The sequence below is a fragment of the Oncorhynchus mykiss genome, chromosome 24 (assembly GCF_057628025.1).
Source record: "Oncorhynchus mykiss isolate SJ-2025 chromosome 24, ASM5762802v1, whole genome shotgun sequence".
NCBI classification, from domain to species: domain Eukaryota; kingdom Metazoa; phylum Chordata; class Actinopteri; order Salmoniformes; family Salmonidae; genus Oncorhynchus; species Oncorhynchus mykiss.
In genome coordinates this window covers 23,896,505-23,924,350 of record NC_143045.1, presented here as the reverse complement: position 1 = coordinate 23,924,350, position 27,846 = coordinate 23,896,505, and the positions used below count along the sequence as shown (strand labels likewise).

At 42.2% G+C, this 27,846-nt stretch overlaps 2 protein-coding genes across 6 annotated transcripts; one reads left to right on the top strand and one right to left on the bottom strand.

Annotated features, from left to right (window-relative positions):
* Positions 1 to 248: 248 nt before the first annotated feature.
* LOC110504040 (protein FAM118B) lies at positions 249 to 12,806 on the top strand. 5 transcript variants are annotated; one of them, XM_021582843.3, is made up of 8 exons: positions 249 to 1,403; positions 2,616 to 2,720; positions 2,924 to 3,227; positions 8,144 to 8,371; positions 10,926 to 11,054; positions 11,191 to 11,488; positions 11,800 to 11,865; positions 11,971 to 12,806. In XM_021582843.3, the coding sequence occupies exons 2-8, from the start codon at positions 2,623 to 2,625 to the stop codon at positions 11,982 to 11,984; spliced, it is 1,137 nt and encodes a 378-aa protein (XP_021438518.1). In that variant the 5' UTR covers positions 249 to 1,403; positions 2,616 to 2,622; the 3' UTR covers positions 11,985 to 12,806. The 5 variants fall into 5 exon arrangements, with proteins under 5 accessions (XP_021438518.1, XP_090074871.1, XP_090074869.1 ...); XM_090218745.1 differs by having other exon boundaries at positions 989 to 1,403; positions 2,855 to 3,227; positions 11,971 to 12,639; XM_021582844.3 differs by having other exon boundaries at positions 1,018 to 1,403; positions 2,975 to 3,227.
* Positions 12,687 to 27,846, bottom strand: LOC110504039 (signal recognition particle receptor subunit alpha). The gene is made up of 14 exons (XM_021582842.3): positions 27,003 to 27,846; positions 25,633 to 25,716; positions 25,331 to 25,494; positions 24,951 to 25,111; positions 24,447 to 24,609; positions 24,188 to 24,344; positions 23,806 to 23,930; positions 23,561 to 23,679; positions 22,457 to 22,543; positions 22,102 to 22,274; positions 21,630 to 21,843; positions 21,252 to 21,415; positions 14,068 to 14,166; positions 12,687 to 13,710 (listed from the first exon to the last, which is right to left on the bottom strand). Exons 1-14 carry the CDS (start codon positions 27,123 to 27,125, stop codon positions 13,582 to 13,584), a joined length of 1,962 nt encoding a protein of 653 aa, XP_021438517.3. The 5' UTR covers positions 27,126 to 27,846; the 3' UTR covers positions 12,687 to 13,581.

Genomic DNA, 27,846 nt, shown 5'->3' with positions numbered 1-27,846 from the left:
TGCAACTCTGAGATAAGTAGTTTGTCATTTGCATACTGTGTGTGAAAGTGATAGGTCTCAATTTTTGGAATTAGGCAACTGGTCTAGCTCTAAAATAGATAGTCCTTGTCCAAGCACATTCAACAGTGTCTTATGTAACTGCATTAGATATGAAGACCCCCCCCCCCCCCTCACCTTGCATCATCACCCATTTGCCATCTAAGCCAAATTGAACCATGTTTATCTAGGTTACCAGGTTATCTCCTTCCAGTCAGCCTTTTTTGGAACTCTGTATCCAGGGAATTTCACTCGGGGATGGGCAACTGACGAAATTGTCTTTGTAAGAATTTCCAAAAACAAACAAAAAATAACTTATATTTTAGTTGAGAGTAAAATAGTAGAATACACAAGGCAATTTTGAAATTTGGTTGTGCTGCATCAGCAATTTGTCTCTTGTTATGTCAATCACTGACAGTCACTCAATTAGCTCGTCAGTTAACATTTTTTAGATTGGTAAATTAGTCTAGCCAGCTATCTAAACTTGTGGTAATCATAGTTTAATTACCAACCGGGGCCCCATTGATTTAGTTAGACATTCTCACTCAGATATACACTATGGCAAAATGTGTAGAATTGCAGGAAATTATCAGTAAATTTTCAAAAATGTCTCTCCACCCAATGGCAAAATGAGTAGATTTGCATAAATGTAGCTATAAAATCGATAAATATTCTCTCTACCCCATGGCTAAATGGGTAGAATTGCAGCAAACTTGGTTTAAAACTGCAACATTTTCCCCACACCCGGTGGCGAAATGAGTAGAATTTCAGGAAATTAAATATAAAACATTTTACTTATGTCCCCCAAAAGGCTAGAGCCGGCTCCTGAATGTGTGGGTACAAACCGGCGAGCCACTGCGGCCGCTCTTGATGAGTTCAGCTTTTGTGTGACCCCCACCCTCATCAAAATTGCCCATCCCTGATCTAGCCAATATCACATGGGCTGATCGTAAGTGGGGAGGTGGGGGCAAAACATTGTTTACCCCTTTCCAGAATGTAGAGAGCCAGTGGGATTTACAGTAGCGCGCTGAGCACATCCCAATTGCCTTGTCCAACTCCGTCACAACACACACAGTCAGACCTCCAGCTGCATATGAGTCGACAGGTTGTGTACACAGAGGAAGTCGACTGAGAAAATTTGATAGCTAAATAGATTTGCTAAGAATAACATCTAGTAGACAAAGGCACGCAGACTTCGCCATGTCAAGTACAACAATCTCAAATACCGGCTTTTAAAGCAGGATATGTCCGTAGTAGACTGTACTGGATTTTTAACTCGCAGTTGCAAGTCAGCTGACGTTAAACGGGTCGTCTGCTAGCAAGTTGAATATTTCCACTGACCAAAAAAGCAACTTGGAGTTATCCGGGTAAGTGTAAATACTTGGGTGAATTTAACTAGCCAATGTGTCATATTTCGCCGTTTTAGTCCAACTTTAACGTCATTCTATCTAGTCTGTACAGTACATTGAGCTTTTGCCAACTGGTTAGCTAACGTCAGCCAATTCTTCCTGACTGCGTTCTTCCTGTCCTTAGTAAGTAGCTAGCCAATTTAACTAGCTAAAGTCAGCTAGCCAGTAACGTTATAGCCAAAGTATACAGTGTACTGTATGAACACGTCACCAAACAATGTTTTTTCTTGGAGTGACATTTTTATGTCTCCAGGAGGAAAGTATCGTTCTTATTGAGCCCCAAGACTACTATTATTGCAATAAAGATACAATAAATTGGCCTCAAGTCAGATTTTAGAAGTAATACAATATGAAGATAATTTAGCTAATAGATTACGCCGAGATTTTTCACTTTCAAATTCTATTTTTTATTATTATTTACAACGACGGCCTCACTCGGGTAACGCTGGGTCTCCGCTCTATGGGACTCCCAATCACGGCCGGTTGTGATACAGCCTGGAATCGAACCAGGGTCTGTAGTGACTTCTCTAGCGCTGAGATGCAGTCAGTGCCTAGCCCAAAATGCAGCCGCACCAAACAAAAAACAGATTTCAAAGTTTAACAAACCATAGAACTCTGCACAACTTGAGGACTACTTTTAACACTTTTTACAAATACACATTTACAGGAAGAACTGTGCAGATACAAAGTCTGGTAACAAAATTTAACCTAGGGAGATTTTACCGCTTTGTTACCAAATTTAGCATCTGCAATGTTTTTCCAGTAAGTGTTTTTTTTTAAACTGTGTAAATTGTTCAAAGTAGTCATTGTTAATAGAGTTGTATGGTTTGTAAAACTTTGAAATCAATAGTTTTTGTTTGGCATACATTTTAAAGTGTGAAATCTAATTCTGTTATCGTGGAATTGCTCTTAGTTCGGCATCTCAGTACTTTGTGTGTAAGGTAAGCCCCATGGATGTTCCACTATGTAAAGCTAGTTAGTGTAAGGTGAATATGATGCCCTGCCTTTGGTAGTAATGGGGACAGTGGCACACTGCCCTGTAAAGGTGCTGTTCTATGTATGATACAATAAACTGAGATCATGACTCTGTGGTTACTCCAGATTGCATTTCACTTAAGTTATTGCTTTGATGGTATTGTATGTATATTCATTCTCATGGTTGTCTTACAGGAGCCGAATGGCCTCTGTTGTGGCCTCTGTTGTGACTGTGAAAACCGAGAAGCGGCCTGCTCCTGCTGACCCTCAGGATGTTGACTCCAACACCAAAAAACCCAGGTAACAAAAATTGATATGAGTAGCCTACATTTAGTACTCAGTTCCTGTTTATGTGCCAAAGCATTATTGGTATGTCACTGGTCAGGAGCTTTTTCTCTTAGTTCCTGTTCCTAAACCCATTCTTTATCTTTCAGCCTAGGTTTGAGTTCAAACAGCAGCCAAGTAAACTTGCCATGATTTGTTTAACCTTCATGTTGTCTAAGGATTTGGGCACCATCAATGGAACCATCACTCAATCTCTGCCTGCCCCAAAGGAAACTGCTGCCCAGCCTGAAGACCAAGCGGGCCTCCGAGCTGGTCCTAGTTATTGGTACAGGGGTGAGTTCAGCTGTGGCCCCTCAGGTCCCTGCATTGCGCTCCTGGAAGGGTTTGATCCAGGCCTTGTTGGACGCGGCCAACGACTTTGACCTCCTAGAGGAAGAGGAGAGTCGGCGTTTTCAGAAGAGCCTGAAGGACGACAAGAACCTAGTCCACGTGGCTCATGACCTCATCCAGAAGCTCTCTCCGGTAAGGCTTCACTTCCCCCACTCCTTTGCACATACAGACAGCCAGACATGGACAGGACACTGCCAATACATTGTCTCCAGCTGGTTGAGACACACCAGTGTCGTTCATTGTAAACCTTCCTGTATTGGGATTTGTAATCCCAGTGGGAATGACAGTGGCAAGGAGTCAGCATAATTATATCTAAATTCAAAATCATTTGATTCAGGTTTTTCAACCTGTGTTCTTTGTAAAAGGTGATGCCCTTGCCCTAACGAAAGTACAGCACTGATAGATGACAACAACAACACTTCATCGTTCATTGCGTTGTTTTCAAAGCCACTGACAAGTTGGCTCAACCAGTTCTGACACTTTTAAGGCCTGTTATTTGATTCGCTAGATGAAGAAATCCTCCCCAGTGAATAACGTCTCATTGATTTCTCAATAAGTCAACGAACCAGTGGACCGTGACTAAATGATGGAGAAATTCAAGGGGAAAACATTTAGGGATTTCCGTACCAGCCCATATCCCCGTCATACCAGGTTGGCTCAAACCATAACGGATTGATGAGGTCTTAATACCATCTGCCTTCAGTGTTAGTCATGTCTCATCGCACCTTTCACATTGCTTAAACATGCTTTGTTTCAGCAGCCTGCCTGTTTCCACAAAGGGAACAAACAGCCCATTGTGGGTTTATCCATAGTTTTTATTCCGGTTCACAATCATGCAGGCCCATTGCTGTTGGCTATGGATTTGGGGGGCTTTAACATTTTAATGGGAGTGCTGCTGCCTAGTAAAAAAATATATTTTGTAATCATGGAGTAATGTGAATCCGGGAACACCAGCCTCTGCCAAGGTTTCCATTCAGCCTCAGAATAACAAGAGCGCCCCACCAGACTAAATAGCTCACAAGAGGAGACATGATTATCAGGTGATTACACAGCCATGGACCCTGTGGCAAATATTTGTCTGTTCTTACTTAGCAAGCAGTGGTTCTCCACAGGCCTGTCTGTACATGTTCAGCATCTTATCAGTATGGGGTAAGCAACTTTAGCTGAACATAATTCACTGTATCACAAGTCCAGTGGGTCAGAAGTTTATATACACTAAGTTGACTGTGCCTTTAAAAAGTGGAAAATTACAGAAAATTATTTCATGGCTTTAGAAGCTTCTGATAGGCTAATTGACATCATTTGAGTCAATTGGAGGTGTACCTGTGGATGTATTTCAAGGCCTATCTTCAAACTCAGTGCCTCTTTGCTTGACATCATGGGAAAATCAAAAGAAATAAGCCAAGACTTGCACAAGTCTGGTTCATCCTTGGGAGCAATTTCCAAATGTCTGAAGGTACCATGTTCATCTGTACAAATAATCGTACGCAACTATAACACCATGGGACCACTCAGCCATCATACCGCTCAGGAAGGAGACATGTTCTGTCTCCTAGAGATGAATGTACTTTGGTGCGAAAAGTGAAAATCAATCCCAGAACAGCAGCAAAGGACCTTGTGAAGATGCTGGAGGAAACAGGTACAAAAGTATCTATATCCACAGTAAAACGAGTCCTTTATCGACATAACCTGAAAGGCCGCTCAGCAAGGAAGAAGCCACTGCTCCAAAACCGCCATTAAATAGCCAGACTACGCAACTGCACAATGGGATTTGTACTGTTTGGAGAAATGTCCTCTGGTCTGATTAAACAAAATTAGAACTGTTTGGCCATAATGACCATTGTTATGTTTGGAGGAAAAAGGGGGAGGCTTGCAAGCCAAAGAACACAATCCCAACCGTGACGCACGGGGGTGACAGCATCATGTTGTGGAGGGGCTTTGCTGCAGGAGGGACTGGTGCACTTCACAAAATGGATGGCATCATGAGGCAGGAAAATTATGTGGATATATTGAAGCAAAATCTCAAGACATCAGTCAGGAAGTTAAAGCTTGGTCGCAAATGGGTCTTCCAAATGGACAATGACCCCAAGCATACTTCCAAAGTTGTGGCCCTGACCTCAGTCCTATAGAAAATTTGTGGGCAGAACTGAAAAGGTGTGTGCGAGCAAGGAGGCCTAGAAACCTGACTCAGTTACACCAGCTCTGTTAGGAAGAATGGGCCAAAATTCATCCAACTTATTGTGGCAAGCTTGAGGAAGGCTACCCAAAACGTTTGACCCAAGTTAAACAATTTAAAGGCAATGCTACCAAATACACTCAATTAGTATGTACATTTCTGACCCTCTGGGAATGTGATGAAAGAAATAAAAGCTGAAATCATTCTCTACTATTATTCTGACATTTCACATTCTTAAAATAAAGTGGTGATCCTAACTAGAGGTCGACCGATTATGATTTTTCAACACCGATACCGATTATTGGAGGACCAAAAAAGCCGATACCGATTAATCGGCCAGTTATTTATTTGTAATAATGACAATTACAACAATACTGAATGAACACTTATTTTAACTTAATATAATACATAAATAAAATCAATTTAGCCTCAAGGAAATTTGGTTTAAATAATGCAAAAACAAAGTGTTGGAGAAGAAAGTAAAAGTGCAATATGTGCTATGTAAGAAAGTTTGCGTTTCAGTTCCTTGCTCAGAACATGAGAACATATGAAAGCTGGTGGTTCCTTTTTAACATGAGTTCAATATTCGCAGGTAAGAAGTTTTAGGTTGTAGTTATTATAGGAATTATAGGACTATTTCCCTCTATACCACTTGTATTTCATTAACCTTTGACTATTAGATGTTCTTATAGGCACTTTAGTATTGCCGGTGTAACAGTATAGCTTCCGTCCCTCTCCTCGCTCCTCCCTGGGCTCGAACCAGCAACACAACGACAACAGCCACCATCGAAGCAGCGTTACCCATGCAGAGCAAGGGAAACAACCACCCCAAGGCTCAGAGCAAGTGACGTTTGAAATGCTATTAGCGTGTGCTAACTAGCCAGCCATTTCACTTCGGTTACACCAGCCTCATCTCGGGAGTTGATGGGCTTGAAGTCATAAACAGCGCAATGCTTGACGCACAACGAAGAGCTGCTGGCAAAACGCACGAAAGTGCTGTTTGAATGAATGTTTACGCGCCTGCTTCTGTCTATCAACGCTCAGTCAGATACTTAGATACTTGTATGCTTAGTCAGATTATATGCAACGTAGGACATGCTAGATAATATCTAGTAATATCATCAACCATGTGTAGTTAACTAGTGATTATGATTGATTGTTTTTCATAAGATAAGTTTAATGCTAGCTAGCAACTTACCTTGGCTTACTGCATTCGTGAAACAGGCAGTCTCCACAACGAGAGAGAGGCAGGTCGTTATTGCTTTGGACTAGTTAACTGTAAGGTTGCAAGATTGGATCCCCCAAGCTGACAAGGTGAAAATCTGTCGTTCTGCCCCTGAACGAGGCAGTTAACCCACCGTTCCTAGGCCGTCATTGAAAATAAGAATGTGTTCTTAACTCACTTGCCTAGTTAAATAAAGGTATTACATTTTATTTATTTTTATCTGCAAATCGGCTTCCAAAAATACCGATTTCCGATTGTTATTAAAACTTGAAATCGGCCCTAATTAATCGGTCGACCTCTAATCCTAACTGAACTAAAACAAGGAATTTTTACTCTGATTAAATGTCAGGAATTGTGAAACTGAATTTAAATGTAGTTGGCTAAGGTGTATGTAAACTTCTGACTTCAACTGTAGATCTATAGCGCTTGCTATATAAAGTAGCCTGAGTCTCACATTTTGTAGAATTTAACATGCTGAATTTAAAGAAAACACTTTGAAAATAGGACTCTCTTAGCTTGAGGAAGGAGAGATTTGTCATTGCTTCACCTTTTTTAGTCTTTGGTCACATTGTTGCCCAACGGGCACAGACGTCAATTCAAAGTCTATTCCACATTGGTTCAACATAATTTAATTGAAACAACATTGATTCAACCAGTGGGTGCTTGTTCACAGAACCACTGAAGAGAAACAAGGCTTCTGCAAGGAGGAGTGTCCCGCGTCTCAAGAAGTGATCAAATACAGAGTGGGTCACAGCAGTTTAACCCAATGGTATTGGTGCGGCAATGAGGGCAATCCAAACAATGTAAATAACTGGATTAGGACTGTGTTTTGGCACATAATGTCGGTTAATGAGCCTAATCTGAAGGTTAGACTCAGAATGTTTGTGACCTAAATCCTTTCATGCTGTTGTTGAATGACCTAGGCAAAATACTCTAGGAAATTATATTACAATTTTCCCTGTTTAGGACTAGATTGGTTGAAAACAACTTAACTTTAGGGTCGAATCCTAGGCTATATCAATCTCAAAATCAGGATTGGACCATGGTACTACTTTACCTTATTTGGTTGTTACATAAATCCTGAAACAAAAGGAGAATACGTTCAGTGCAGAAGTCAACAGCAGGGTGGGTGGATAGCTAGATGCTTGCCCTTGGTGATGATGACTTCCTTCCTGTGGAAAGGGATCCTGTTGTTAGTTAATTAGCCCACTAGATCTCTAATCTCTAGACAGTCCAGCAGTCGGCCAGGCAGCTGGCTGTGCTAAGCTCACCTCGACAGTGCTATTCATAGCGGGCCAGCACTTCTCCTATGTTTTCCTACAGCCATTGCCAGGTAGTGTGAGCGTTTTGCGTAGCTCTCGGTAATGAGATTTATCCATTACAGACAGCCATAATCTCATGGCTACTCAAACATCCTGCCCACCAACTCTTTGCTCCATAGCCATGTTTACCGTGTATAGCAACTGTTTACATGCCACATCTAATGATGGAAAAACATTTTCACCTTTCATTTACATGACTACCACAACCAGTCATAAATGCTTTATTATACCTTTTAAAAAACGTCTCAGCAGTATAATCTGGTCCCAGAAATGCAATACACACCCACTAACCCCTAGTCATTGTGTTCCTGCCCTATCATTGCAGAGAACAGGCAACGTGCGGTCCACCTTCTTCAAGGACTGCCTGTACGAGGTGTTTGACGATCTGGAGTGTAAGATGGAGAATGCGGGGAAGCACCTTCTCCGCTCCGTACTGCAGCTGATGGAGAGTGGAGCGCTGGTCCTCACCACCAACTTTGACAACCTGCTGGAAATTTATGCAGCCCACCAGGGATCGAAGCTGGAGTCTCTGGACCTCACAGATGAGAAGAAGGTAACAACAGATCCTTTTCCCCTTTGGAAAGATCTCTGTAGTCATGGCCTTGTGTGCTCTTTAGGACCAAATTATAAATTGTGTGCATAACTGACTTTCATTGAAATAACACATCATGGATTGATGCCAATTGGGAATTTGCGTGAACATTTTTGTTCCAGTATGTCATGTGTGCAGATCTTGTCTGTTTCTAAAGCTACGCTAGCACACCACTTCGCTATGATACAATTGGGGTTGTTATCATTTAGAGAAAATCCCTTACTGAATAAGTTTAATTTTTGGACAAAATTAAAATCACAGTAGAGCTAACAGGTGCCGATCCTCATCATAAGGGGAACATTTTTAACATTTAACATATATCTAACTCAACATTGCTGTAACGTTAGTAAGAGATGCATCTTTCAAATTATTTGCCACAGATATAAAGCGCTCCGCACATCATCGTCATTAACAGTTGGAAAAATGGCAGAGAGTGAGACAGGGAAGCGACAGCAGTGAAGTCCTGTATTGCAATACTTTGACAAGTTAAATAAGAATGTGGTGAAATGCAAACTTTGCGAGTTGGAATTGAGCTACAGTGGCAGTACAGGTGCAATGCTTAACCATCTGAAAGGGAGGCACCGTGAGACACTAACTGTTGCTGGCCTGGATGGAGAAATTGAACAATGATTGCTCTGCAAGTACAAAGCGTGAGCTCTCAAACACCCCATAAGTGGCATTAACAACAGATTGTTGGATGAACATGCTGTCATGCATCACTGCGACGAGCCATCACATTGATGAGAAGTGGGACATGAAGTCCCATGTACTGATTACTGAGAACATGGAGGTGAAGCACACAGCAGAGAACCGAAAAACGGTATAAATACTTTTGTTCCGGTTTCCTCCAGCATCTTCACAAGGTCTTTTGCTGTTGTTCTGGGATTGATTTTCACTTTTTGCACCTAAGTACGTTCATCTCTAGGAGACAGAAAGCGTCTCTTTCCTGAGCGGTATGACGGCTGCGTGGTCCCATGGTGTTTGTACAGATGAACGTGGTACCTTCAGGCGTTTGGAAATTGCTCCCAAGGATAAACCAAACTTGTGGAGGTCTACAGTTTTTTTTATCTGAGGTCTTGGCTGATTTATTTTGATTTTTCTTATGATGTTAAGCAAAGAGGCACTGAGTTTGAAGGTAGGCCTTGAAATACATCCACAGGTACACCTCCAATCGGTTCGAATTATGTTAAGTAGCCTATCAGAAGCTTCTAAAGCCATGACATTTTCTGGAATTTTCCATTATTTTTAAAGGCACAGTCAACTTAGTGTATGTAAACTTCTGACCCACTGGAATTGTGAATTCATCTGTCTGTAAACAATTGTTGGAAAAATGACTTGTGTCATGCACAAGGTAGATGTCCTAACTGACTTGACAAAACTATAGTTTGTTAACAAGAAATGTGGAGGGGTTGAAAAATTAGTTTTAATGACTCCAACCTAAGTGTATGTAAACCTCCGACTTCAACATCACCTAATTTAATGTTTTTTTTTCATAACGTTTAAATAATAAAACAATTGCCATTTAAACGTTAAGAAATGTTTTACATTTGTCATATCTATAGATTTGGGCATGTGGTGTGGACACTGGAACATAGGTTTTAAGACGGCATCAGAGCTGGGGGGGTGTCACCTTTATTTACCAGTTAGGCTAGTTGAGAACAAGTTCTCATTTACAACTGCGACCTGGCCAAGATAAAGCGGTGCGACACAAACAACAACACAGTTACACATGGAATAAACAAACATAGTTAATAATACAATATAAAAAGTCTATATACAGTGTATGCAAATGAGGTAAGGCAATAAATAGGCCATAGTGGCAATATAGCAATTAAACACTGGAGTGACAGATGTGCATTAGATGAGTGTGCAGGTAGATTGACTCAAATGATTAGGGACCCTTGTTCGGGGAAGTTGTCTATGAAACACTGAGGTCATGACAGTTTAACTATACTACGTTGTTTATGCTTACAACACAGGGAATGCTCTTACACATAAAACATGTTTTTAATGTGTATTAAAGGCATATTCAAGGGAAGGTATTTAATTCAAAGCCCAACATATGTCTTCTAATATTGTTGCCCTTCTAATATGGTGTCCTTACACCAGAGAAAATGATCAATGTATTGACCTGTGAAAGTACATTATTTTGTCTCTGACAGAAGTAGGATGTAGTTAGTATATATTGAGGTCAAATGTTCAAACATCCTCCAACCATTGTCAACATTTATGGATTAATCAATATGTCAGAAATGGGAACTAACCTGACAAATATATTTATCCTTTAAGCAGAACTTAACACTATTCCTACTCTCACCTTAGCAGGGACCCAACATGGATTGTTATTTATGTAGAAGCATTAAAATAATTGACATGAGTCTATGTATTTATCAGAAGCCTGTGATAATGCCCTTCAGGTGTGGTATTTATGCACTCTCTCACATTAGTTGTGTTACTCTATACCCAGTGAGAACAGGTATTGGTGCTATGGACTGTGAAATGTGTGTATGTGCAGGTCCTGGAGTGGGCTCAGGGGAAGAGAAGTCTGAGCGTTTTGCACATTCACGGTGTTTACACGAATCCCAGTGGCATTGTACTGCACCCTGCTGGCTACCAGAATGTACTGAGGAACACTGAAGTCATGGTGAGCATTGAGGCAGGCAGCCTTTAAATGATACCCTGGAAATGTTTTAGCAGTTGCTGATGTTAATTTATTATTTTTTTATTTAAGTAAATTCTGTCAGTGTCTTAATGAAAACGGAATTATCTTGGTTCAACAGAGAGAGATCCAGAAACTGTATGAGACCAAATCGTTTGTGTTCCTGGGCTGCGGGCGCACAGTGGACGACACCACCTTCCAGGCTCTGTTCCTGGAGGCGGTCAAACACAAGTCGGACCTGGAGCACTTCATGCTGGTGCGGCGCGAGGACGTTGGAGAGTTCAAGAAGCTGCGGGACAACATGCTGGACAAGGGCATCAAGGTCATCTCCTACGGCAATGAGTATTCTGACCTGCCCGAGTACTTTGAGCGGCTGGCCAATGAGATCTGCAACCGCGACGCCGTCATTAACGGCTGGGGTAAGGAAGCCCCTCTGGTACAATTTAAAGGAAGGGAAGAGCCTTTTCACATAACTTACCAGTTTCAGTGAAATTACTCAAACTCTCTCACTGCATGTTTGGTAATCATACAGTATCCACTTCCTACAATAGATCACTTATTTGGTGATATGTAAGTGTAAATCATAAAACAATTATTTATTTAGTGCTTGGATCTCCTCTTACGGTGATGCTACTGAGGAATTATATTTTAGTGAGCCAAGTTGCACATTTTTCTGTGTTTAAACATGAATAGCTCCTTTGTTTGCCCTCACTATTTGTGATTTTCATAGGATCTCCCTCTCAAGAAGAACAGGAAACCCAGAATGGCTTTCATTCACAGAAGTGCCTCCTTCAAGGTTAGGATTGTGTACAGGCTTACCTGTAATGCATGGCAGTCCATAGTAATATACAGCTGTTGGTTCTCCTGGTCTTTTACCTGTTCACCTTCTCTTTCTGCCCAGACTATTCTTCTTGACAGGCACAAAACAGGTGGGAGTATCAGTCCTTTTCATTCACCGTTCCTTCATAGAGTTCAGTCTACTACTCAGGTCTGGTTTCATTGGATCTACTACAACTCCTCCAGGCAAATATGGGCCAGAAGAGAACATGTTACTGCTCTGTAGTCACCCGCTGATTGTTTTTATTTTTTTCTGTACCGGTTGTCATGAAAGGGAAAGATCCAGCCAAGGAGCTAACAGGAAAGCAGCTGTCCACCCAATGTAAATGTAGGCCTAATGGATATAGATGTGTGAAGCAGGGATGACAATGTCAGGTCCCTGATCTGGTTTCTCGCATATCATCATTTGGAAATGAATCCTGTCCTGAATGGATGGCTGGAGTCAGTCCAGTGGACCTAGATGTGAGTTTCTGAAGAGAAGCAGGCAGCCAATATATGGCGTAAGGGCTGTTCCGATGCAGCCTTTTGCCGTGGTATATTGGCCATATACCACAAACCCCTGAGGTGCCTTATTGCTGTTAGAAGCTACTTACCAACATAATTAGACAGTCTGATATGTCAATCAGCATTCAGGGTTCACTCCACCCAGCTTATTTTTATGCCTTTTGTATTGTTAATACTGCAGGTATTTAAGTGCTATTTAAAAAATAAAAACAAACACTTTGGTATCATACAACCAACTCTTCCTTTTCCATTGTGATCCAGACCACACTATCAGCATTTGTTCCATGCCATCATAGCAGCTTTATTTAGAAATGTTTACATTCTCAAATGACAAATCTATACAACTCTTGATTCTCATTGCACTACTGCAAATTAAAAGGGACTGGAAAAATGTAAGACTTGTATTTGTTTTCAAAATGACAAAGGGGAAGAAATTGAAAAAGCTAAAGTCAAGGCCTAGTGCTCCAGTTGTAGACCCTGGAGGACAACCCCAAAAAATGTCTTAAGTTATTTTTTTCAACTCGACCAAACTGAAGGATCATTCAAGTCTCCAATTGCAGAGGAAGAAGGGAGCATCGGGATGGGGGTTATAGCAGTCCATCCAGAGAGCTAGAAGCAGAAGGTAGTTACTGGGTTTGTTGAAGTTTCAGATCTCAGCAGACAGACGGTCACCCGTGTAGTGGTGATGCTTCAGGGAAACGGATAGGATAGGCACTATGGTCACTAAGCTTTCCTCGGGAACGGGACGGCTGCTGAAACGTGTCGCATCCAGCAAGCCTTTATAACTGACATGTTCTCGTTGAAGTGAAGGGGGAAAACAGACACCAAATGCCAGGAAGTGAATTTGACAATGAGTAACCTGTGAGTGAGGACAAATAAATATTCTCTATTTGATCAGATAAAAAGTCAGGAAATGTGTCTTTTGAACTTTAAAACAAAATTGAGGTACTTTTGAATTTGGCCCAACCGTTTACAGCAAGAGACTCTTGCTTAAAAGTCAACACCCACCCCTTTCCCAGATGGAGTTGGGAGGAAGCTTGTGTGTTTTGCATTTGGTGCTATGTGGAGGGTTAGGATGTGAGCCACAGGACAGGGTTAGCAGGACCGGACATCTCAAAGCGCTGTGTTTAGTTGGCTTTGTCACGATAGTGGTGAACATGGATGCAGCCACTCAGGCCTTCATGAGGGCGCCCACAACAGCACGGGCGTTGAGGCTCCGCAGGTCATTGTAGGTCTGCCCTGTGCCCACAAACACAATGGGCTGGCCTGTGATGTAGGTCATTGAGATGGCAGCGCCAACCTGAGGGGAGGAGTGACATCAGCTTTGCAGCCAAAAACCATGCAGACTTCTGTTCTGACACAATCCGATAAGGATGTCAAACAGCATTTAAAAAGCTTGGACTTCCTATCAATAAAAAAACATTGTTTACAGGGACTTCTGTTAACCCATAAGAATCTAAGCCGGGGGGGAGCGGGGTTCTACTAAAGTATGGAATTATTTTATTATGGTTATACCAAGGATAATTTAGCCAATTGATTTAGAGTTATGAAAAATGTAATAGATTTTTGGCTTTACTATTAGCCCATAAAAACAGTCCCCCAAAAATATAAAAAAAATAAGCTTGTTCTGAAGTGTCTAATCAAATGACATACGAACCTTGTCATCAATGGTATCAAACTTGGTGAGAACGATCCCGTCGATGAGACGAGGCTTATCAGACATGGAGTGATCAGCCAGCGCCTGGTTAAATTTCACCTGCAAGTATAGTATCGCACTCATTATAGTGTAGAGTGCAACATAAAACAGCTATGCAAATCAACAAAACAGTTAGTCTATAATTTAAAGGTGGCCTAGCAGTCAAGCGGACTGGGTCAGTAACCGAAAGATCGCAGGTTCGAATCCCCAAGCAGACTAGGTATAAAAGCTGCCGATGTGCCCTTGAGCAAGGCACTTCTCCGATAAGTTGCACTGGATAAGTGTCTGCTAAATTACTTAAATGTGCCCTATGCACGACAAGTTAAAATACCATTTACAGAGCATTCGGTAAGTATTCAGACCCCCCCCGACTTTTTCCATATTTTGTTACGTTACAGCCTTACTCAAATAGATTAAATTGCTTTTTCTCCCTCACTAATGTACACACAATACCCCATATTGACAATGCAAACTGGTTTAGAAATCTTGGCAAAAAAAAGTAATATCACATTTACATAAGTATTTAGACCCTTTACTTTGTTGAAGCACCTTTGGCAGCAATTACAGCCTTGAATATGACGCTACAAGCTTGGCACACCAGTATTTGGGAAGTTTCTCCAATTCTCTGCAGATCTTTTCAAGCTCTGTTAGGTTGGATGGGGAGCATCGCTGCACAGCTATTTTCAGGTCTTTCCAGAGAGGCCGGGCTCTGGCTGGGACATTCAAGACCTGTCCTGAAGCCACTCCTGCTTTGTCTCATCTGTGTGCTTAAGGTCGTTGTCCTGTTGGAAGGTGAACCCCAGTTGGAGGTACTCCCATCTCCACAGAGGAACTCTGGAGCTCTGTCAGGGTGACCATCGGGTTCTTGGTCATCTCCCTGACCAAGGCCCTTCTCCCCCAATTGCTAAGTTTGGCCGGGCGGCCAACTCTAGGAAGAGTCTTGGTGGTTCCAAACTTCTTCCATTTAAGAATGATGGTGACCACTGTGTTCTTGGGGACCTTCAATGCTGCAGAAATGTTTTGGTACCCTTCCCCAGATCTGTGCCTCGATACAATTCCTTTGACCTCATGGCTCAGTTTCAAATCATATCACATTTTATTGGTCACATGGTTATAGCAGATGTTAATGTGAGTGTAACGAAATGCTTGTGCTTCTGGTTCTGACAATGCAGTAATATCTAACTAGTAATCTAACACTTCCCCAACAACTACCTATTACACACAAATCTAAAATGGGGAGAATGAGAATATGTACATATACATTTACGGATGAGCGATGTCTGAGCGGCATAGGCAAGGTGCAATAGATGGTATAAAATAGTGTGTAAACATTTAAAGTGGCATTGTTTAAAGTGACTAGTGATCCATTTGTTAAAGTGGCCAGTGACTGGGTCTCCATCTAGGCAGCAGCCTCTCAGAGTTAGTGATTGCTGTTCAGCAGTCTGATGGCCTTTAGATAGACAGCTTTGATGCACCTGTACTGACCTCGCTTTCTGGATGTTAGCGGTGTGAAGAGGCAGTGGCTCTGGTGGTTGTTGTCTTTCATTATCTTTTTTGCCTTCCTGTGACATCGGGTGTTATAGGTGTCATGGAGGGCAGATAGTTTGCGTCCGGTGTTGCGTTGTGCAGACCGCACCATCCTCTGGAGAGCCATACGGTTGAGGGTGAAGCAGTTGCCGCACCAGGCTGTGATACAGCCCGACAGGATGCTCTCGATTGTGGATCTGTAAAAGTTAGTCAGGGTTTTGGGTGACAAGCCAACTTTCTTCAGCCTCCTGAGGTTGTCTGTGTGGGTGGACCATTTCAGGTTGATGTGTACGCCAAGGACCTTAACTTCCCACCTTCTCCACTACTTTCCCATTTATGTGGATAGGAAGGTGCTCCCTCTGCTGTTTCCTGAAGTCCACGATACTCCTTTGTTTTGTTGAGTGAGAGGTTGTTTTCCTGACACCACATTCCGAGTGCCCTCACCTTTTACTGTACCTGTCTTGTCGTTGTTGGTAATCAAGCCCACTACTGTTGTGTTGTCTGCAAACTTGATTTAGTTGGAGGCGTGCATGGCCACACAGTCGTGGGTGAACAGGGAGTACAGGAGGGGGCTGAGCACGCACCTTTGTGGGTCAGCGAGGTGAGGGTCAGCGAGGTGAGGATGTTTCCAATCTTCACTACCTGGGGGCGGCCCGTCAAAGTCCAGGACCCAATTGCACAGAGCGGGGTTGAGGCCCAGGGCCTCCAGCTTGATGATAAGCTTGGAGGGTACTATGGTGTTAAATGCTGAGCTGTAGTCAATGAACAGCATTCTTACATACAGTTGAAAGTTTGCATACACTTAGGTTGGAGTCAGTAAAACGTTTTCAACTACTCCGCAAATTTCATGTTAACAAACTATAGTTTTGGCAAGTCGGTTAGGACATCAACTTTGTGCACGACAAGTCATTTTTTCAACAATTGTTTACAGACAGATATCACTTATATACACTGTATCACAATTCAAGTGGGTCAGAAGTTTACATACACTAAGGTGACTGTGCCTTTAAACAGCTTGTAAAATTCCAGAAAATGATGTCATGGCTTTAGAAGCTTCTGATAGGCTAATTGACATAATTTGAGTCAATTGGAGGTGTACCTGTGGATGTATTTTAAGGCCTACCTTCAAACTCAGTGCCTCTTTGCTTGACATCATGGGAAAATCCAAAGAAATCAGCCAAGACCTCAGAAAAAAATGTGTAGACCTCCACAAGTCTGGTTCATCCTTGAGAGCAATTTCCAAATTCCAGAAGGTACCATGTTGATCTGTACAAACAATAGTAAGCAACTATAAACACCATGGGACCACGCCGCCGTCATACCGCTCAGGAAGGAGACGCGTTCTGTCTCCTAGACATGAACATACTTTGGTGCGAAAAAGTGCAAATCAATCCCAGAACAACAGGAAAGGACCATGTGAAGATGCTGGAGGAAACAGGTACAAAAGTATCTATATCCTCAGTAAAACTAGCCCTATATCGACAACCTGAAAGGCCGCTCAGCAAGGAAGAAGCCACTGCTCCAAAACCACCATAAAATAGCCAGACTACGCTTTGCAACTGCACATGGGGACAAAGATCGTACTTTTTGGAGAAATGTCCTCTGGTCTGATGAAACAAAAATAGAACTGTTTGGCCATAATGACCATCGTTATGTTTGGAGGAAAAAGGGGGAGGCTTGCAAGCCGAAGAGCACCATCCCAACCGTGAAGCACGGGGGTGGCAGAATCATGTTGTGGGGGTGCTTTGCTGCAGGACGGATTGGTGCACTTCATAAAAAAGTTGCATCATGAGGAATGAAAATTATGGGGATATATTGAAGCAACAGCAACACATCAGTCAGGAGGTTAAAGCTTGATCGCAAATGGGTCTTCCAAATGACAATGACACCATACTTCCAAAGTTGTGGCAAAATGGCTTAAGGACAACAAAGTCAAGGTATTGGAGTGGCCATCACAAAGCTCTGACCTCAATCCCATAGACAATGTGTGGGCAGAACTGATAAAGCGTGTGTGAGCAAGGAGGCCTACAAACCTGACTCAGTTACACCAGCTCTGTCAGGAGGAATGGGCCAAAATTCACCCAACTTATTGTGGGAAGCTTGTGGAAGGCTACCCGAAACATTTGACCCAAGTTAAACAATTTAAAGGCAATGCTACCAAATACACTCAATTATTATGTAAACTTCTACCAAATACTAATTGAGTGTATAAACTTCTGACCCACTGGGAATAAATAACTCTACTATTATTCTGACATTTCACATTCTTAAAATTAAGTGGTGATCCTAACTGACCTAAGACAGGGAATTTTTACTAGGATTAAATGTCAGGAATTGTGAAAAACTGAGTTTAAATGTACTTGGCTAAGGTGTTTGTAAACTTCTGACTTCAACTGTAGGTATTCCTCTTGTCCAGATGGGATAGGGCAGTGTGCAATGTGATGGCGTCGTCCGTTTTCCTGTTAGGGCGGTATTCAAACTGAAGTGGGTCTAGGGTGGCCGGTAAGGTGGAGGTGATATGATCCTTGACTAGTCTTTCAAAGCACTTAATGTTGACAGAAGTGAATGTTATGGGGCGTTAGTCATTTGGTTCAGTTATCTTTGCCTTCTTGGGTACAGCAACAATGGTGGCCTTAAATTCACTCACAGAGTCAGCGTATAGGTCAATGTTATTCTCTGAGGCTGACTGGAACATATCCCAGTCCTCATGATCAAAACAATCTTGAAGTGTGGATTCCGATTGGTCAGACCAGCGTTGAAAGGTTCTAGTAACTGGTACATCCTGTTTGAGTTTCTGCCTATAAGACGGTAGGAGCAAGATGGCGTCGTGGTCGGATTTTCCAAAGGGTGGGCGGGGGAGGGCTTTGTATACATTGCGGAAGGTAGAGTAGCAGTGGTCGAGTGTATTACCCCCAGCGTGTAGTGCAATCAATGTACTAATAGACTTTAAGTAGCCCTTTTCTCAAATTTGCTTTGTTAAAATCCCCACCTACAATAAATGCAGCCTCAGGATATATGGTTTCCAGTTTACATAGAGTCCAGTGAAGTTCCTTGAGGGCCATCTTGGGGTCTGCTTGAGGGGGAATGTACACAGCTGTGACTAACTGATGAGAATTCTCGTCAGTTATAGTTTGTGGGGAATTCTAGGTCGGGTGAGCAGAAGGACTTGAGTTCCTGTATGTTGTTATGATGATTACACCATGAGTCGTTAAATCATGAAGCATACACCCCCGCCCTTACTCTTCCCAGAGAGGTGTTTAATCTCTGTTGGCGCGATGCATGGAGAAGCCCGGTGGCTGAACCGATTCCAAAAACATATCCAGAGAGCCATGTTTCTGTGAAACAGAGAATGTTACAACCTCTGTCTCTCTGGAAGGCAACCCTGGCTCGAATTTCATCTATCTTGTTGTCAAGAGACTGGACAATGGCGAGTAGTATACCCGGGAGGGGTGGGCGATGTGCACGTCTACGGAGCCGGCTTCTGGGATTGGGTCGGCTTCTGGGATTAGATCCATTGTCCAGGGTGGTGGTCCAAACAGAGGTTCCACTTCGGGAAAGTCGTATTCCTGGTCGTAATGTTGATAAGTTGACGTCGCTCTTATATCCAATAGTTCTTTCCGGCTGTATGGAATAAGACTTAAGATTTCCTGGGGTAATAATTTAAGAAATAATACATAAAAAAAACTAAATTCTGCATAGTTTCCTAAGAACTCTGTCGGCGCCATCTTGAGAATTTTGCACTGTCAACTGTGGGACCTTATATAGACAGGTATAGGTCTTTCCAAATCATGTCCAATCAATTGAATTTACCACAGGTGGACTCCAATCAAGTTGTAGAAACACCTCAAGGATGATCAATGGAAACAGGATGCACCTGAGCTCAATTTTGAGTCTCATAACATAGGGTCTGAATACTTAAGGTCTTTTACTTGTAATAAATTCGCTAACATTTCTAAAAACCTGCTTTATGGAAAAAGGGTTGTAGTAAATCACATTTCTAGGGTTGTAGTAAATACAGCTAAAGCTTAGGTTGTAATCTTTGGGCGGGCTGCCTAAGCGTTTTCTTCGGGTCGCTTAACTCCAAACGGTGTAAAAAAAATATATAGATTTTGGATGCAGAAACGCTTTCAGTGTAAACTTAAATGACAAAAAAAAAAGTATGTGGAAAGATAATGGACCTATATATTATTTTATAATATAATCTTTGAGGTAACAATAGTCAAAATAAAAGGTAGACAGTCAGGGAGAATTGACAACTTCAAAAACAATTAATTTAGCATGATTACATTTTTGTTATTGTTTTAGCAAAATAACACAGAATTAGCCATGGCAAAATGCATAGAATTTCAAGAAACTAGCTTTAAAAGTGCAAAGTTCTCTCAGCTGAATGGAGAAATTTGTAGAATTGCAGGAAATTGTCGCCAAGATGGCGGCCCCATTTTCAACCAGAAAAAACCCTGAAGCTATAGCATAAAACGCATCCGGAATTCTTTGACAGTTGGTCTGTTTTTTACCTTCTAGGGATCAGAGTTTGAGGCATATTAAACAGTAGGATGTTATGACAGTGGTCACAAACCTTTGTCAGATCACTTTCTGAATCAAAATGCACGCCGAGATCTAACGCTCTGATTTTTTCATTAACATGACTTTAAAAAAATGTAAGCTTACGCAACATTAACCAATTAAAAACAGTATTGTAGCAATGAGGCTTGTGCAGTAAGCTATAGGCCCAAAACATTATCACCGCATACTGGATTTGCTTGAATTTACCTGCCAATGCATTGTTGTTGTTTGGGACATTTTTTTAAAATTATATTTCAAAATTTGAGGTATTACTTGTGAGGCACAGCTGAGTGAGCATACATTTAAATAATTTCATTTTTATTTTACTGGGCTGATGGTGCCTGCATCTGATGGTCAGGCTCAACAGAGGGAGAGAGCAGCAGACTGAGGGTCCGTCTCTCAATATCCCTCCACTCTCCCTTTCCTCCACTGACCAAAAAAGGACACCGTCTTCCAGCTGATGGCGAAACTCGAGTCGCACCGCATTATTTCTGCCTCATGCACAAATTCATGTTCTTACTTCTATGAACAGAGAAAGTGAAATATTCCTTGATATGAAAAAAGACCCAAACCGCTAATAATAACGCAAGCCTATAGATACACTTTCCTACTCATTCATTACTGCTGCACTGCTTGTTGTAGGGCTGAGTGGAAATAGGAAGAATGTACATTTCATGGCTTATAAAAGTGTTGAATACAAAGTGTTGACAGCTCTGAGTATGAACTTAAACTCACTCATAAAAACAGCAGCTCTTTGCTGTATTTGTTGACAGTCTCTCTGGTCTTGGTTTTAAACACTTTGAAATCTCACAGTATCAATTTTGCTGTAGCTTTCTTTTATGCCTGCTACGTTACTGCAGACTCGGTTATCTGAGCAATCTGATTGGCCAGCGGTAGCATAGTGCACTTGGCAGCACCTACCACCAACAGCCCGAGACTAATAAAAAAATAGGAACAAGGCTTTATCGTTGTTTTTTTTACATAAATGTTTGGCGATCGACTAGAAATGCCTTGGAGATGGACCGGTTGGTGACCACTGTTGTATAAGGACTCACCAGCTGGTCCACAGCCTCGTTGCCCACTAGAGCTTCCCCCACGAACAGCACCAGGTCAGGCATGTTGACAGCTATCAGCTTGGCCAGAGCCGTCATCAGGGGGGTGTTGTCCTGCATCCGCCCAGCAGTGTCCACCAGCACCACATCAAAGGCCTGGTTACGGGCTGGACAGAGAGACAACAAAGGATTTCTTCACTTGGTTGAATGAACGTCTGACTTGGTCCATATACTCAGTTAATATGCGAGACAATAAGAAGCATTCGCAAACCCCTCCTACAGATCACCATACATTTATTTGAGGACAGACAGAGCTATGGCATACTATGGGGCTAGGATGACCTAGTCTATGAATGGCAAGCTGGGGAATGGTATGGTTACCATAGGCGATAGCCTCCATGGCGATGCCAGCGGCGTCCTTCCCGTAGCCCTTCTCATAAAGCTGCACTATGGGCCGTCCCCCGTGGTCCTGAGGGGGGTGCAGGGAGTTAAGGCGGCGCTGGTGGGTACGCAGCTGCTCCACGGCCCCCGCACGGAATGTGTCACAGGCTGCTATCAGCACGGTGAAACCATTCTCGATTAGCCAGAAAGAGATCTGCACACAGACAGAGGATGTAGGGTTTCAGCAAATAAAAAATAATTTCCCTGCTGGTTTTTCTGTGGTCTGAATGGGGGCTTCCCAGGTATTCAGTGGCCAATGTATCTAGACAGCCTGGAAAGGTCCAACCAGGACCTGGTTTGGTTAAATGGATACAACCCAGGTTTGAAATCCCCAACAAGACCAATGTTTTCAATATGACAGATTAACAGAAGGGGAAAAAAATAAAAATACTGACACCATGGTGGATCTCACCTTGGCCAGGTTGGTGGACTTTCCGACCCCGTTGACCCCACAGAAGGTGATGACGAAGGGCCTGCGCTGGCTACGAGCCTCCAGGACGTCTCTCAGGATGTCCACACGCCGCTTAGGCTGCAGGATCTGGACCAGGGAGTCCTGCAGGGCCCCCTTTACAGTTGAGGCCACAGCTATTACAAGAGGGGGGGGGGGCTTTATCAGAGCAAGATGGGTACTCTGAACTGTTGTGCAGCATCTTCATCTCTTTGGGGGTGTGAAGTCTATCTAGTTCACTTGAATCTCTCCACAGGTGAACTCATTATATTGTGGACTTATTCTACTCAGTGGCTATGTGGAAGACAGTTGTACTCACTGGTGAAGGTGCCCATGACTTTGCCCTCCAGTTTCTTGGCTACAGAGTCACAGAGTTGGGAGGCAATTTCGGCTGCTACATTCTTAGCTGAAAAAATAAATTAAAATAAAATAAAAATAGATGAGAAAATTCTACGAATACAAGTCGAATGTGAAGCTTTTCCCCTCAGGTGACCTAGGACATGTACAAATCTATGTTGAACAGTTAATTACACTCCCATACATATTTATTTTGACAGTGAAGCTAAAACTGTTGTCTCTATTCTCCAGCATTTTGGATTTCAGATTAAATGTTTCATATGAGGCGACAGTACAGAATGTCACCTTGTATTTGAGGGGATTGTCATACGTATCTGTTTTACTGTTTAGAAATTAAAGTACTTTATGTATCTAGTCCCCTCCATTTGAAGTGCATGTGGATAATACCATGATTACGGATAATCTTTCATTAATAATGAGTGAGGAAGTTAGATGCACAAAGATCATACACCCAAGGCATACTTACCTCTCACTATTACCAATAACAAGGGAGGCAAAAAATGTTTTTGGGGGGGGTATGATATTTATGCCTCTAACTTCCTCAATCATTATTCTCAATTAATTCAGGATTATCCAGATTCATGTAGAAGTGTTCAGGAACATATATTCTTATTTACAATAAGCAACTCCAAAGACAATACATTATGTACCACTAATTTCTATTGGGCACATCAATCTGAAACACAATCAATACAAATTTCAAATATTTACAACAACATTGTAGAGTCACAAGATTGATGTAGCCATTGTTGCAAGGAATATGGGACCAATACTAAACGTTTGATCACCCCACAAGTTAATTTGTCCAAATACTTACAACCTTCAAATGGAGGGGACTAGATACATAGGGCTTTCATTTCTAAAACGTTAAAACAGATATGAAATACCCTGAAATAAAAAGGTGACATACTGTATGGTCACCTCATATGAAACATTTGATCTCAAATCCAAAATGCTGGAGTATAGAGCAAAATTAAAAGTTTTAGCTTCACTGTCAAAATAAATATTAAGGGGAGTGTATGTGTTAAGAAACTGATACTGTAGTGGGGAACAGAGGAGTCCATACCGATGAGGTGGTCCCTCATCTTGTCCAGAACTGGCTCCATGTCCTCCTGGCTCAGACTCTTAGAACCCACCAGGCCCTTCAGCATCCCAAACATCCCTCCAAAAGCACCCTTTTTGGGGCTGAGGAACATTTTAAAAAGGACACTTAGACAGGAGCAACAGGGCACAACATCACATTCATATCATCTTCCATTCCTCAGCCATGCTTCCTATTATCTGACACATTAAATAATCAAAGGGTCTCACATTTTCTTGCTAGTGTCAGCAACTACCACCCTCTCTACAGCATCTTCTTCCTCCTCCTCCTCTCCCTCGCTGGACTCGTAATCCACGGCGAGCAAGTCACCCTTCATCGAGCTCAGCTGCATCCCCTGGACAACAAGACAAGACTTTATTAAGATGTGCAATTCCTATAAACTAAGCACTTCTACACCACATGGGCCTTATTTATCAAGGTACCAACAGAGCATCCCTGAAGGCTATTAGCTCTAGTCTGGTTAAACCAGACAGACAGACCGCTGCGCTCACCATTATTTCACTGCACTTTTAAATAATGCGAGCGCAGCATTCAGTCTGGTACAACCAGGCTTTATTAGCTCTGCTGCTCTCAAACCCAACAGGCACATACCGGGTCAGCTTGAGCATCCAAGCCTTGGTCTCCAGCAGCATGGGCTCCATTGCCATTGCTCTGGCTGTAGTCCAGTTCTTTGGTGCTGCTGCCACCCAAGGTCCATACCCGCTTCTCTTTCCCCTTGGGTTTCTCCTTCACAGGCTTGGGGGACTTACTGGAAGGCAAGAGACAATGTGACTTCCAGTACTGAAGCAACTGTCAGCAACATTCCAAATTAGAACTTTAACCACATTGGGTCCCTCCCACCCCCACTCACCTGGGCTTCTCCACAGGTGCCCCCATGCGCTTGCGAATAAACTCCTCTCTCTTCTTCTGAATGATCTCCTCCTGGGTCAAGCCTTGGTTACCGTTCTCTTCTGTCTTCTGGGCACTGGTCGGAGCCTTAGCTTTTTCCCCTTTCACAGGCTCAGCAGCAGGAGCTAGGGGGGAAAATATCAGAAACTAAACCCATCCACACAAAACATTATCAATGTCCCCATCACAGGAGGTTGGTGGCACCTTAATTGGGGAGAATGGGCTCGTGGTAATGGCTAGAGGGGAATAGTATCAAATACATCAAATACGTGATTTCTATGTGTCTGATGCCATTCCAGTCGCTCCATTTCAGCAAATTATTATGCGCCGTCCTCCCCTCAGCAGCCTTCTCTGGTCCCCATGAAATTAAAACATTAAGAAAAAAAATGGACCGGTTTCAAACAGAAATAGTGTAACCAAGTGCTTGTATTCCAACACCTTCATAATAATCATGTCAAACCCTTACCCTCTTTTTTGGCATTCTTATTCTTCTTGCCACCCTGTTCCTTGCCCTTATCCCCTCCCTTCGTCTCGATCATGGACTTCACAGTTTTCTGGGATTTCAGGGAAGCATTGAAGCTTCTCATGGAGGTGGGACCTCGAGCTTTGCTGCTCTCCTCCGCCTCACTAGAGCACAACAGGACAGTAACATTTGAGTCAAAGCACTTAGCATTTAACTTGAACTATAGTGAAATTCTATTTTGTACAAGTAGCCTTCAGGTCCTTGTAGACCTGTGAGTTGGCAACTCAACAGCTGGTTGTGTGTGTGAGATTCAGCAAATTAGTTTGAAAGCAGAATCTTCTCTTTATGCACCAGTATCAGCCCTAAGATATGACACTGCTTACCGAAGAAGCATTTTGAAGTCATCCTCAAACGCAAAATGGCCGTTCAACAGCGCAAGGGCCCCCTTTTGCTCCAGCTCATTCTTATAGCGATCCCTGAAGTGGAGCTGTACGTCATCTATGAACTTGTCAACATACGTCAGCGTCAGGATTTTTTGAAAACCCACCTACACAAAAAAGAGAAGCATGGTCAGTTTGGAGTCCATAGACTGCATGAGAAGAAAACACTTCTGTATGTTAGTATGGTATGTTCCTTCAGGAAATAGTAAATGTTATAATACACTGCAGTTCTCTGTGAAACTTACCACAAAAACCAGCTCAAACTCATTATCGAGTTTGTACTTAAGACTCAAGGCATCATGAGAATAGGAATTGTTGCCACTGCGTTCCTGAAACAAAAATAAGAGAACCATTAACATTAATACTGTAACACGGATCAGAGGTTATCACGGCAATGAAAACATTTCTCTTGAACACATGTTCTACACTGAACAAAAATAAACATGTAAAGTGTTGGTCCGATGTTTCATGAGCTTAAATAAAATATCCCAGAAATGTTCCATATGAACAAAAACCTTATTTCTCTAAAATGTTTGGCAAAATGTGTTTACATCCCTGTTAGTGAGCATTTATCAATTTCCAAGATAATTCATCCACCTGACAGATTTGGCATATCAAGAAGCTAATTAAACAGTTTGATCATTACACAGGTGCACCTTATGCTGGGGACAATAAAAGGCCACTTTAAAAATGTGCAGTTGTGTCACACAAGACAATACCATAGATGTTTCAAATTTTGAGGGAGCATACAATTGGCATGCTAACTGCAGGAATGCCCACCAGAGCTGTTGCCAGAGGCCTGAATGTTAATTTCTCTACCATAAACAACCTCTGTCATTTTACAGAATTTGGCAGTACTTCCAACCAGCCTCACAACCGCAGACCACGCGTGGGCAACCAGTTTGTTGATGTCAACGTTGTGAACAAAGTGCTCTATGATGGCGGTGGGGTTATGGTATGGGCTGGCGTAAACTACGAACACAATTGCATTTTATCAATGGTAAATTGAATGCAGAGATAACATCAGGATCTCGTCATGGTTTCTGATCCAGACCACCTACCTTACCCCTTTTTTTATGTATATGTTTTCCTAGTCACATGAAAACCATAGATTAGGGCCTAATGAATTTATTTAAATGTACTTATTTCTTTATATGCATTAACTCAGTAAAATCTTGGGAATTGTTGCGTTTATATTTTTGTTACGTATAAATACTTGATATCTAGCTAGCAACGTGGTAATAGTCTTGCATTTTGTGATAATCCCACTAGGCTGTGATATTGTGATGTGGCTGGCAAAATAACAACCTGTGCGCGTGTAACCCCCAGTTCCCAAATCCCCCATGTCTGTATTACGCAACCATATACTAGCTAGCGCAATCGTAGCATTAGTAAGCTAACAAGTGCACTAGCTTTACCAATATATACATCCTATTTAGTTTAGACGAAGAATTTACATGATAGGTGTATCTACGAAAGCTACGTAGCTAAATTAGAAAACCAGTTTGTTGATGAAGTGGCGACGCTCTGGCGCATGCTGAAAAACAACCATACATACACACCGCTAGGCTGCACAGAAACATGACAGCTGTCACTTGATTTAAGTATTTCTCACCTGAAGGATCACGGAGCGGATCAGCGCGTTGACAGGCCCGGTGAAGGATTCTGTAACACCGGTTCCCTGAAAACACCACAACACTATGCCCCCCTTACTAAAGATGGTGAAGAAATCCAGCATCTTGACACCACGTACACGAGATAATATACCAAAGTAAAGAAAACAAACTAACAAAAACGTTAAACGGAAGGGGGAAAAACGCTATAAATAACTGATCGGAAGAATATTTTAAGTGGCTTCGCCTCCAGAAGGAAATCTAATCAGATATACAGTATCTGATGAAAAATTTCCTCCCAAGTCTAGCTACCTCCACTAACACTGTTTTAGACACGTCAGTTGCAAGACCAGGAAATGACGTTTTCTTCCGGAGATTTCTGATTCTTCTTCTTTTTCTTTGGAGTTCAACGGCGGTTGGCATCCAATATGCCTCATTACCGCCACAAACTGGACTATAATATAAAATCATTATACTTTGTGATACAAAACGGGGAAAGGAAAAACAAAAGTAAAACTACAAAAAAACACCCTTCCAACTGTGGTGGCAAAATTTGTGTTGAGCTGTTGAAACTTCTCAAGGGATATGTTCTGTGTTGGACTGTGATGTAATGCCTTTCATAGACTCCTGGTATGTATGCACCCTAACACAAAGCTATTGTGTTCCGTAACTGTTGCTTGTATAAAATAACTGTTGTGTAAACAATTTTATTGTGTTATCACTTCCCACTATATAAAGAACATGCAGCCATTCTCAAGTTCTTCCCTGTGAAATCAGAGTTAGATCTCCCCTACAGCTGCTTGTATTAAAGGTTTTCTATTATACCATTAAGTAGTCTCTGCCTTC